Source organism: Gracilinanus agilis, chromosome 5 (genome assembly GCF_016433145.1).
Source record: "Gracilinanus agilis isolate LMUSP501 chromosome 5, AgileGrace, whole genome shotgun sequence".
Lineage (NCBI taxonomy): Eukaryota > Metazoa > Chordata > Mammalia > Didelphimorphia > Didelphidae > Gracilinanus > Gracilinanus agilis.
In genome coordinates, this window is record NC_058134.1 from 96665670 (window position 1) to 96679190 (window position 13521).

The following is a 13521-nucleotide window of genomic DNA, read 5'->3' on the forward strand; positions in this document are numbered from 1 at the left end:
TCGTAATTTGTATTCTTAAAACTATTAAAAAGCGCCATCGCATCTCCACCCACTCGCTTTCAGCGAAGTCTGGGTCTCAGAAACAGTAAAGCGTCTTCCACATGTAAACTTGCTATTTTTGCAAGACGCCAAAGAAGAAACCGCCCAATGATCGCAAGCCTCCTTATCGTAGGAACTGCGAGCTTGGAGCCTTTTATGGGCTCACCTGGCTCGCGCCGAACCAACCGCCCAACATTCCTTTCCAACCAGAGTTGCGCTCGCTCTTTTCCGCCCCTCCCTCTCCGCTCTACTTTCACCAATCCCAAAGGAGCTCTTTTTCGCCCCGCCCTTCCCTCTCGCGTTTCGAAGCCTACTAACGCCACGGGCGCCCCACCGCGCGGCTGATGCCAGGAATTTATTTTTAGCTCGGAGGTGTCGAGACCAACTCACCGCCCAGTCCTCTCGACACCGCCTCCTTTCCGCTCGGCCTCCCCTAACCCAATGGGAGAAGGAGGTTCCGTCGCGTCATTGCTCAAGTGGGAGGAAGGATGCCCAATCAGCGCTCGAAAAGAAGGAGCGTAATTAATAAGCGGCGGAGACCGGGTGGGGGGGATTGATGACGCAGCGAGTTTTAGTCGTGTCTTTTTCGAGAAAATCTTCGGCGCCTTTTTTTTTCATTGAAACCCTGCCCACCTTTCATTGGGGTGGAAAAGGAGAGGGCAAGGAAAAAAAACGATTGAGTTGGAGTGTGTGTGTGAGTGTGTGTGGTGGTGGGGAAAGCCTGACACTCGGGTCACGTAGGGGCGGGGCCTAACCGGGAGGGAGAGGGTGGTGTCACGTGTGTGTGTTGTGGGGGGAGGGGGTCGGTGTCTCGCGGTCGGTTCCGGGCGGTTGGGGGGAGTGAAGTGGGGGGAAACTCAGGAGCGGGGGAGAGAGACCCAGCCCGCCCGCCCGCCGTCGTCGCCGCTTTTCCTCTGTATGTCGCTCTCCCCGGCCGCCGCCGCTGCTGCCGCCGCCGTCGTCGTCTCCAGCACCAGCAGGAGCCGCCGCCGCTGCGGTTGATGTGGTTTGGGCCGGGGCTGTGGAGTGTGAGAAGATGCCGCAGTCCAAGTCCCGGAAGATCGCTATCCTGGGGTACCGGTCTGTGGGTGAGTCGGTAACCGATCTTGCCCCCTCCCCCCTCCCGCTATCTCCCCTTCCTCTGGCCCTGTGTGTGGTGATGGGGTCTTGCCCATGGCACTCCTGGCACTCTCCTCCTGCCCCAGATCCCCCTGGTGGCGGCGTAGGCGGCCCCCGGGAAGTTTGCAGCCGCGGCGTGTCCATGTGCGGGGCGGGAGGGTGGGGGCCAAGGCCGCCTCCTGCCTCCACCCCCGGGCGGGGGCTGCAGCGCGTGTTTCATAACCAAGCGGCCCCGGCGGCCAAGGCAACCACCATTTTGAGGGGAGAGTGGTCACGGCGGCCCCATCTCGGAGTGAACCCCTCCCGCGTTCCTCATGTTCCCTGCACTTCCCTCCCCGTCCCCAGGCCCGGGGAGCTGGGCAATCCTCGGCTCCTTCCGCCTTTCCTCGCGTCTGGTCAGACAGGTGGCGGGGCCGGCCTGGGTCGGCCTCGGGAGGCGGGGTGGGAGGAGGAAGAGGATGTGTCCGAGGAAGGGGGTGGGTGTGGAAGAGGAAACTGCGGGGGGTGGGGGAGGGAGGCGCGTGGGTGGTTAGGGAGGGCCGGCTGAGGCACTCGGGCTTTAGCTGTCTTTAGTCTCGAGGATTTCCATTCTCTCGCCACCCACCCCTTGCTGCTAGCTACTGAGTTTTGGTGTTTTCCAAAAGGACGAAATCACACCTGTCTTTTACAGATCCTTTCCTCTGGACCCCACTTTAAAACCTTTTCGTCTCTGGTGTCTGCTAATAACTTTTCAGTTCGAGAAACCCTCAGAATTTTAACAAAGATCTTTGTAAGGTATTGGAGAAAGTGGTGTAGTCCAAGTCATTGTACTTTTAACAAATTAAGTGGTCTGGGACTTTTTTTTTTTTTAATATTCAATGTCTCCTGGACGATAGTACTATTTTGGGGAAACGTTTACAACCCTCCCCAAACCCTTGCTAGATCTTCAAAAAAAGTCTTTTTCAAAAAAATTTGACAACTACCTGGATGCTACCAAATTTAAGGCTTGTATAATGTAAAAACATTTAAATATGGGGGGGGACCCATGCTGGCATCTAGAATAATTAAAAGGGAATAATTAAATTAATAATTAACTAATTATTAATTTAGAATAATTAAAAGGGAAAACCTCCAATTCTTTGAATGACACCAAAAATTATTTTTTCCTTAGGCATACTTGAATAAGGTCAGATGATTGTAATCAGGTTGACTTGAAATATTTCAAAAGTTATTTTTAAAGAAGTTGACATACATTTAAATCTAGTTCTAGAAGTTGCCATCTTTTTCATTTGAAACCAATAGGTGCTGAAGATGAGAAACTGAACTCGTTTTCTATCTTGAGGAAACTGATGTTTTAAAATCACACTTATAGTTTAGTTGTATAAGACGTATTCTCTGGCTTAAAAAATACTTTATTTACTTGAACACAACATAAGAGTTTGAGTTCTTTAGTTTACAACAGTAACATTGTCAGAAGAAAACATGTAACTGGTTCTCTTATTGGATGAACTCTTGGTGACAACTTCATTCTGAATTCTCTGCCTTCCTTTTTTGGTTTTTCTTTCCATAACTCTGGGGTCATTGGCTAAGGTATTCATAGTCACTTTTCATGTTTCAATGAAAATGGCCCCCCAAATCATGTTGGTAGTAGGGACTATGGAGTAAGAATTGATTCTACAAACCATCAGGTTTTCTTTCACTCCTAGATGTGACTAGATGCACTGCCTAATCAGAGAAAAGAGACAAATTACAGCCTTAATGAATCCTTAAAAAAATAACAATCTTTAGATCTTTTACTACAATCCAGTCAGTAAGCATTTATTAAGTACCTACTACTATGTGCAAGATACTGTGCTGTCCAAAAAATACAAAGAAAAGTAAAAAAGACAGTGTCTGCTCTCAAAGAGCTCACAGTTTAGTGGAGAAGATAATGTATGTACAGGCAATCCCCCCTGAAATATATGGGAACTGGGGTTCTAGGTTTCAGGTTATTTTCCTCCTCTTCTCTCCTAATTCTTTCCTTCCCCTTCCTCCTCTCATTTGGGCAGTGGCACTAGATTCTGTAACTTGTGTTACTATTACTTGTAAAGTGGCTTCTAGCAAACTCCCTGTGTTCCATTAAACAGTAATGGTCCACAATTAGTTGGGTAGTATAACTTAGGAAGCACCTGAAGGTGACATCAGAGAATCATGAGGTTAGCTGTTCTGATCGTGGTCAGCTCATTTTCCTAAAGCAAATCTGAATGATGTGGTATTGATGCTTCCCTTCCTCTTTTTTTTAAGCACAAAGTATTGGAGGCTCTACACTGTAGAGTCTACAGTATCTCTCTGGAGGTCATTTCAGGATTTTAGCATGCTGCTGATTAAATTGTCACAGGGTAATATCTTCAGTGTCAGTTTATACCCTTTTAACTATTATTTAGTTTTCAGTGAATATAAACTAATGTAAAACCAATCCCCAGATCTTGCATTCAGGTAGTCGTTTACATCAGATATGCCCTGCTATCCCATGTAACTGTTGTCTGACTACCAATAAAAAAAATTTTTTTAATCACCTTTTCTTGTGTCAATTATACCAAAAAATAGTTAATAGCTATGTACTTTTGGGTACTCAAAATCTTTTTTAAAGATCAGGTTTAACTAGACAAGTTAATTTCCATATAGTTATTAAAAGTAATTATTTTTCAGTTCTAAATATTGAATATTGCTAATAGGGAGAAGACATGTACATAATTTAAATACTACTTTTTTTCTCTCCAAAGCAAAGTCATCTCTTAATATATATGATTCCTTTTTCTTAATCTAATACTTTATCTACTTTACTGTAGCATTTGATACACTTGAGCATTCTCTTTCTGAGTACTTATTTCTCTGCTGTTTTATGGCATTATTCTCTCTTAGTTCTCTTCCCTGTCAAGACCATTCCTCAGTCTGCTTTACTAGATCATTAGCCACATCACATCCCCTAACTATAAGTGTATTTCATGACTGTATCTTTATATCCTCAGTGATCTTACCAGCTTCCAGGACATTGATTATAATCTCTATCCAGATGACTTCCAAATTTATGCATTTAACATTGGTCTCTGTTCTGTACTTCTCTTGGACATTTCAAAGTGATTTTCCTATAAACATTTCGAACTCATTATGTCTAGAGTAGTATCCCTCTCTACAACTGCTATGTTTCTGTGGAGGGCACTCATCTCCTAGTCATCCAGGTTTGCAACTTCATTGTCATCCTTGGACTCCTTACTCTCACTCAACCCATGTAGCTAATCGTTTGCCATGTCTTGTCATTTCTTTCTCTCTAGAATCCCTTAAATTTGTCCCTTTCTCTATCCTTTCTACCAGTGGTGGGCAAACTTTTTAAAGAGGGGGCCAAAGGAAAGGAAATGCTCATCTGTCAGTCTGTTTCTAAGGTAACTCTTTGAAGTTTCATTGTATTGTATCCTATTCATTGTATTCGACAGATTAGGAATAATGGCATGTGGCCAGATTGAACATTTCAGGTCCCCACCCCCCCAGCATCTGGCCCGCAGGCTATAGTTTGCCCATCACTGATTTAGACCCTCAGCTGAGGAGGTTGGGGCCTAGCTATTCTTACTGATACAAACTAAGATTACATTCTAATGCCTTACTTGGTTACCACCATAATTCAGGCTTTGGCCATCCCTTGGTTTGTCTATCATTTCATTCTTAGACTCCAGTCCATTCCTAAAATGCAGATCTGACCAAGTACCCTCCCTAGTCAATAAATTGCAGTGGTTTCTTACTGCTTAAAGGATCAAACTCTTTTGGCATTTTAAAGCTTTCACAACTTAATCTTAACCTATTTTTCTAGCCTTATTATACATTCTTCTAAATATGTTTTCTTGCTGGTTTTGACATAGTGCCCTCCATCTCCCATCTCTACTTGAGCTATTTCCTGTGCCTACATTTTACTCTCTTTCTCACTTGCCTAACTTAAAATCCCCTCTCATGCCACCTTTCTACATATCAGACCTTTTCTGACTTCCACCCTCAGTTGTTAGTAGTGCCTTTTCCTCTACCCTTCCCCTTCTTCATATCATGTATGTCATATATACACTTATGTGGACAAATTGTCTCCACAAATAGTAGACCTATATGTTCCTTAAGAGTAGGGACTGTTTTCATTTTTGTCTTTGTATCTTTTGTGCCTGGCAAGTAAGTAATAGGAGTTTAATAAATGCTTGTTCATTGATTGATATGTAAAGTTAGTTTTGAGATCATGACCTAAAATTATGACTTCTAGCCTGCATTTAGTTGGTAGTTGCCAAATTTACTAACCATCTTTAGAGTATGCCCTAGTATTCTAGTACTCTTTAAGGAGTTGACATCCTTCAACTACAATGTTATAGAGAATAAGCAGAAAGAAAACTAAGTTAATTCTTTGGATTTATGATCTCCCTTATGTAGGTACTCTGATCTCTGGAAATCACTTCCTTATTTCCCAATCTTTTCTCCTAAACGCTTCTTTGTATTAAAGAAAAATAAGTAGAACAAATAGATGAAACTTATTCATATTTTTACATGTATCCATAGGCATTTTACTTAATGTATTGGAAACATTTGTCTGGTCCTCCTTTCAACCAGTTTAACTTGTGAGGAAATAGAGGAATGTCAAAGATAAGTAATGTAATATATCAAAATCTATTTTTTGGTAATTTGTTAACATTAAGTACCTACTATGTGCCAGGCACAATGCTAAATATTAGGGATACAAAAAGAGGCAAAATACAATCCCTGTGCTCAAGGATCTTATATATATATTCATTATAATCTAATGAAAATTAGCCCTCCTTCTCCCTCAAATTACCAAATTTATTAGCTTGCAAAGAAGACCAAAATGAATCATTGTAGGGGAAGCTGGGGAGTAACTTTGACTCATTGGATGTTTTAATAGGGCTTGTATTTTACATAATCCATATTCTTCTGAAGTTACTAGATGATTGAAAAGTAAACTGTAGCTCCTCCTTGTCATGGAAAAGATTTAGTAATTTGAAAGTTGATGTTTTTAGAATCTCTTCAAAGTCTCTTTCATTTTTCATATCATTCCAAACCTTTTGGTTACATAATTTCAGAACACTATTTGTATGTCCTTATGTCCTTTGCAAATGGTTTGATCTTTATGTTCTTCACTTTATGTGTAATAGTGTGTTTCAGAAAAAGCTTCATAGCATACGACATGCTCTTATATATTAAAATTATTCATTAATATTTTTCTGAAGTGCTATGATAGCAATTATCCCATATAGTTTCTTTGTTTCCCCCATAATTTCTTGATATTTTCATTTACAGGACAGCTCTTATGATCTCCACCTTTTCTTCTGTTATGAAGAAAACAGCTCATTTAGGCTTCCCTCCTTAATGACAAAAAATGTGATCTTTGTTACTAAATTTTAGATTTGCAAGGGCTAATCAGACAAATATAAATACAGATCATAGGGATAGCAGAATTCTGAAGGGCTAGAAACATTTGGAATCTTTTTTTTTTTTAAGTTTAAAATTTTCTCTTAATTCTGCCAGCAAAATATTCTTTATTTTGGTTGTTTTAATTTTGAGTGTTTTATTAGTATTCTGATGTCATTAGTATCTGATGTCACTACTTTAGTTTTTTAATGGAGAACTGAGAAGATACTGACATTATGCTACTAATACAAGTTCATATAATCAGAAATCCATTCTAGCTGCCCTACCCTTTTATGGTAAAAAAAGGTCATAGTGTGCTATGTTATCTACTCAGGTATATCTGCCTAACTTCCTTGTAGGTATCTGCCAAGTTTGATGGTTTTCCTCCTACCCTTCTGGAATGGTAATTATACCCTTCCCTCCCCCCACCTCTAGAGTTTAACCTTTTGGAGGAGGAGCCTTTTAACCATATGCTAGAACTTTAGTGGCTGGGTAAACTTTCATCTCACCTCAAATGCTTAAACTCCAAATGCTGAATTTTGAAATTATAACTAATATTTATTTAACATTTTTCCCTTTTTAAAAAGCTTATTTTTTATTTTAATAACAAATTTCCACATAAGTTTTCTGAAATTATAGGATTCAAATTGTTTTCTTCCCTTCTTCCCTACCCCTCTCCCAGAGTTGACAAGCAATTCAATCTGGGTTATTTATACATGTATTATCACGCAAGACATTTCCACATTATTCATTTTTGTACCTACTCCAACAGTTTTTTCTTTGGATATGGATGGCATTCTTTTTTCATAAGTCTCTCAAAATTGTCCTGGATCATTGTATTGCCATTAATAGCAAAGTCTATCACCTTTTAATCATTCCACAATATTGCTGTTACTGTATACAATGTTTTCCTGGTTCTGTTTATTTCACTCTGCATCAGTTCATGTAAGTCTTTCCAGTTCTTTCTGAAATCATCCTGTTCATCATTCCTTATAGCACAATAGTATTCCATCACCATCATACACCACAATTTGTTCAGCCATTTCCCAATTCAGGGACATCCCTTTTAGTTTCCAACTCTTTGCCATCACAAAAAGAGCAATTATGAATATTTTTCCTTTTTTTTTTTTTAATCTATCTCTTCGGGATATAGATCTAGTAGTGGTTTTTCTGGATCAAAGGGTATCAAATACTGAATTTGAAAAGGAACTTTTTCTAAAGAGAAATACTGCCTTTTAAATAATTACAAGTCATTATTTCTCTATCAGATAGTAACTTCTGTTCAATATGAATGCCAAGAAGTTGCAGGAGAGAATTGCCATCTCTAAATATTACCTACCTTTAATTTTACCACTGGCTTTAGTGTAATATCAGACTAATAATAATCTTCAAGGCTCACTATAATCTTTCTCTCCAATTTTAGAGTGAAAAGACAGGTGGAAAAGGGAAAAGGAAGGACTTTATTTTTTTATAATGGAAAGAGAACTGAATTTAGAATCTAAGCATATGAGTTCAAATCCTAGCCCTGCTATTTATATGTGTCCTTAGGCAATTGCTTTTATCTCTTTGGTCCTTACATCATCTGTAAAATTAGAGCCTGATCTCTGAGATCCATTCTAGCTCAAAAATCTATATAACAGTTGAGTACAATAACTTGATCCACACCTAAAAAGTAGCCATATCTAGCTAAGATATGATTGTGATATCTTCCTTTCAGAAATATCTAGCTCTTTCTTTTTGATCTCCAGAAATATTGTCTCCCCCACTCGCCAGCTACTTTGTAAATTAATAGAGGGATATGAAAGAATAAAAAGCATGTTTTTGTGTTGTATTAACTATGAAATCAATAATTTTCTAGGATTTGCACTTTACTGCAAATACGAATAACATTGAAATAGGTTTTGAACAATGATATATGTATAACCCAGTGGAAGTGCTTGTTGACTTTGGGAGGGGGGAGGGGATCATGAATAATATAATTACTGTAGAAAAATATTCTAAATTAAAAAATAATTTTCTAGGATTTGTAGGCATACTTTCTTAAATGTTATGAATTTGTAGCTTGTTGTGGGATGGAGGCAATAGCAGAATAGGTAACTCAAAGGATACTGATGATCCAGTTTTAAAACCTCAATAGGCTGGAATAAAGCACTGCCAACAAGAAAATGACCTCTAATAGGGATGAATGCAAAGGCCTAGATTTTAGATTTTTTTAAAATAGGACTAGATAGAGGAGAATCTGTTTTGGTTTGTGAGAAAGATATGTTGAATTCAGTTAAAAAAAACTTATTTAATTCCTTACATATTCTGCTTTGATAAAGTGCCTCACTTTTCTCGTTATTCAGAATATAAAAGAGAATAGCATGCTTTTAAGAAACTTCTATTCTGCTACCATTTTGCATAGCGCTTTACATTTTGCAAAGCATCTTCATATATAATATTCATTTGAACCTTGCCAAAACTTTGAGAGGCAGATATATAAAAATACTAACAACTTAGTTCACAGAGTGCAAACTAGCATTAATTGTGTGATAGGAATACAAATACAAATAAATGTATATTTGATATTGATATTTGACTAATGTATAAAAATGAAGTAATCTTTGCCCTCCCAGAGCTTACATGGGGTGGGGGTGAGTGGGAGAATATAAGAATGTTCATAAATAAATACCGGCTTATATAGAAAGTAAATGTGTTGTAATTGGTGGTTGATCTGAAGAAGTATAAGCAAAAACTAAGGGAATCGGGAAAGACTTTTTGAGAGTTGAGCCAAGCTTTGAAGGGAGCTTCCATGTGAGCACAGTTCATTTCAGGACCTGTGTGTGGGGTCTTTCTGAAGGTCTAGAGGAGGGAAATAAGGTGTAAAGTAAAGGGAACAAACAATAGGTTAATTGGTACATGAAGTGCATGATGGGTGTAATGGGCAGTAAACCTAGAAGCTCGGGTTCACTGGAGGTACAAATAGAAAAATTGGAGACAATTCTTCCTCTGAACAGCTCACACACTTAATTGTGGGGACAGCACAGTAGAGAATTCAGTTGCAGGGTGGATGAATGGGCCAGGAACCCAGATCCAGATTGTGAGCAGCTTTGTCAAACTAAGGAATTTGTGTGTATACACACACACATAGGGACAATGGGTGCCACTGAAATTTCTCAAAATCTGACTTGTTCCTTAGAAATATCACTTTGGCATCTGTATGAAGGAGAAAAATTGGAGAGGCATAAAAGAAAAAACTGTTTTTTGCAAATCATCCAGAAACTTTTTATTGCTGTGACTTTCTCAATTCAAGTCTTTCTTTTTTTTAAAATCCTTAACTTCTGTGTATTGGCTCCTTGGTGGAAGAGTGGTAAGGGTGGTCAATGGGGGTCAAGTGACTTGCCCAGGATCACACAGCCAGGAAGTGTCTGAGGCCGGATTTGAACATAGGACCTTCCGTCTCTAGGCCTGACTCTCAATCCACTGAGCTACCCAGCTGCCCTCAATTCAAGTCTTTCTGAGAGAAATGTCCAATCTGTAACAGGCTTCTCCCATGTCTTTGCCTATCTTTCTCTTCAAGACAATTTTCAGTAATATTGAATTTTGAAGAAAAATCACAATATATTAAAATAGTTTTGAATCAACATTCAAGGACAGTAGTAGTAAACAATTACTTAATGATTGATGCCAGTGAACTGGTACTATTAATTTCTTTGCTTGATCCCTCCCCTCAGGAATTGAAAAGGGATATTCTGAACAAAAAGTGGTATTTCCTTACTCTTCTCTAGGTTTTCATGACCTTGCTCTCTCTGGTTCTTGTTTTCTTGTTCTTCCATTGATTCTTCCATTCATCCAGGTTATAACTCTAACTTTGAGTGTCTCCTAAGACTTTGTCCTGAATTCTCCTCTCTTTTCCTTTTTGTCTTGGTGATTTCTTCAGCTTAATAGTTGTAGCTAACTTGCCTTTTGCAGTCCAAATGCTTTATAGACTCACACTTGTTGACAGTTGTAAATCACAGGCAAAGACAAGGATTTTAACCAGGCAAGAGTCTTTTTTCCCAAGTTGGTTTCCACCCATAATCCATTTTCCTTAAGGAATACCTTTTAGTTTTGACCTAACTAATCTTCCTAAGGTGAGTTGTCTGGAAAGAATTTTTTAATTAGAGAACTATTTAGTGATATTTATAGAGAAACTGAGAAGGAAGTTTCCACAGAGGAGAGATATTGGAGATAGAAAGACCCATTAAGAGACTATAACTGTATCTTAGGTGATAGTTAAGGAAGGCATGAAATAGAGTGGTAGTCCTGTTGAGGGATGAATGGAAAAAATGTTGAATTGCCAACAGGTAAGTGGTATAAATATTATTACCACCTTTATTAAGATAAGGAAGTTGAAACTTAGAAATTGTGGCCTGCATATTGCCACATAGCTTGTTTCTGGTTAGAGTTAATATTCAAACACGGGTTTTCTAAATCCAGTTCCTTTGTTCTTTCCACAAAATCCACACTAACATTTCTATACAAGTAAGGAAATTGGGGCTCAGTCCTGAGCCCTCTTTTTCCCCAATTGGTAATTTTATCAGCTTCTATCAATTCAACAATAATTTCCGTACAAATGACTCTGGGTTCTCTTTAGCTAACCCTAACTTTTCTCTTGATCTCCATTCTCACATTGGACATTGCTGTAGACATCTTAACTAAGCTTAGCATGTCTAAAATGAAACTCAGTATATCCCTTCAAACTCTCCCTGCTTTCCAACTTTTCTTTTACTGTCTAGGTTACCACTCCCTCCATATCCAACCTGTTGCTAAGGCCTGCCAATTTATTTTCATAACATTTCTCATGCATACCCTTTCTCTGCTAGCACTGCCATTGCTCTGGGTGCAGGCCCTATTTCCTCACTCCTGGACTATTCTACTTGTTGCTCTCCCTGCCATAAGTTTCTCCTCACTCCAATCCAACCTCTACTCAGCTTGCCAAAATGATTTTCCTAACATGCAGGCCTGATTATGTCACCCTGCTACTTAATAAACTCCAATGACTGTTAACTTCAGAATCAACTATACAATTTCTCCTACATTCAAAGCCCCTGAGTACCCGATCCTTTTCTTTCTGGTCTTCTTAACCCTCTTTCCCATCTACTCTTCAGGCCAGTAATACTGACCTTCCTATTCCTTGAACAATAAACCCTTTCACCTGAGAATTTTCACAGGCTCTTGTCCAAGCTTAGAATTCTCATTTTTCTCATTTTTGTGTTCTGGCTTCCTTCCTGTTTCCTTCAAAGTCTCAGCTACACTCCAATCTTGTATAGGAAGCCTTTCCTGATCCTCTTTACTTCTAGCACCTTCAATCAGTTGGATATATCCAGTTTATCCTGTACCTGTTTTATTATACATATTATTTCTTTGTTGCCTCTCCCATCAGACTATGAGCTCCTTGAGGGCAAGGAAAGTCTTTTCTCTTTGTATTTTCTGCACCAAGCACTAGCCTATTTAATGTGAAGAGAAGACATGGAGTGTTTCAACTCTAATTTTGGTGTGAAATCAAGGACCCATGGAAATGCTAATGAATTTTGTACTGTGAAATTCCATGTCTCTTAATAGTAATAATTAAAATTCATATAGTGCAGTGTAATGGTAAAGAATTTATTAAGTACTTTTGTGTCAAGCACTGTGCCAGGCATTGGGAATACACATAGAAAAAATAAAGAGCCTCTTCTTGGAGATATCATACTCTAGTTGGAAGAGATAGCTCTTTAGAAGTTCAACAGCAGGGTACCCCAAAGACTTGGTGATTCTTAGACCACAGGTGACAGATCCCAAGACTGAATGATGCTTGGGGCTTAGGTTTATAAAGTACTCTCCCCACGGTAGCTATATGGTAAAGATAATTGGTCAACTACTGCTTAGCATAATACTTTATACACATAGGTATTTATTGTAAATATTGATTGAATTGAATGACATAATTTAAGGACCACCTTCTGTGTTCTTGTTCTTTTCATCTCCTTTACTCTTTGAATCCAATAAATATTATTCTTCAGTGTAACTTAAATGTTTAATTCTTAGAATAATGGAGCTGGTAGAAATCTTTAGAGATTATCTAATCCAGTGATGGGCAAACTACCGCCTTCGGGCCAGATCCTGCCCCCTGAAATGTTCTGTCTGGCCACATGACATTATTCCTAATCTGACGAATACAATGAGTAGGATACAATACAATGAAACTTTGAAAGAGTTGCCTTAGAAACAGACTGACAGATGAGCATTTTCTTTCCTTTGGCCCCCTCTTTAAAAAGTTTGCCCATCACTGATCTAGTCCATACTCTTGGCAAGCATTCATCTTTATTATCTTAGATGACTATCTTATTTTAAAGAGTCTGAGAGACAATTTCACATTCTTTCTTGGCAATCTTTTTTACTGTTATTGATAGTAAAATTCTTCCTCTGATTGAGCCTAAATTCTTCATGCTTCAGTGTAATTAAATTCCTTTTATTTTCCCCTGAGGAATGAAGCGTGTGGAGTCCACTTATATCACTGAGAATTTGGAGGTACTTCACTATGGTGCGTCAGGGTTTTTTTTTTTAATATCTGATACTTGGAGTTCTTAATGTTTACCTATCGTATTTTTAGCCTTTAGTATTTTGTTTTGTGGACAGATTTTCCACATTCTTTTAGTGAGAAAAAAGAATTTGTTTTCACATTCCTCTTAAATTCATAAAAACATAGAATTGTAGAGCTGGAATTCACCTTACAGATGCCTATTATTTTGAGGTGAAAAAGTTGAGGTGTAGCTAGATGCTATTTATGTGGTGTTTTAAGAATCACAAAGCCTTCCTCACAACCATTCTATGAAGTAGGTGCTATCATTGTCATCATTTACAGTTGAAGAAAAAGGTTGAGAGAGACCAATTGACTTGCCAGACCACAAAAGTGAGAGAGGATACAAATTCAGGTCTTCCTGAGTCCATGCT

The 13521-nt window shown here is 38.8% G+C and overlaps 1 protein-coding gene across 1 annotated transcript in view; it reads left to right on the plus strand.

Moving 5' to 3' along the window:
- The first annotated feature begins 609 nt into the window (after positions 1-609).
- Positions 610-13521, plus strand: part of RHEB (Ras homolog, mTORC1 binding) — a 73224-nt gene continuing 60312 nt past the window's right edge. The window contains exon 1 of the mRNA XM_044677231.1: positions 610-1127. Coding sequence (XP_044533166.1) covers positions 1076-1127 — 52 coding nt within the window. The 5' untranslated portion in view covers positions 610-1075. The remainder of the gene's footprint in view (positions 1128-13521) is intronic.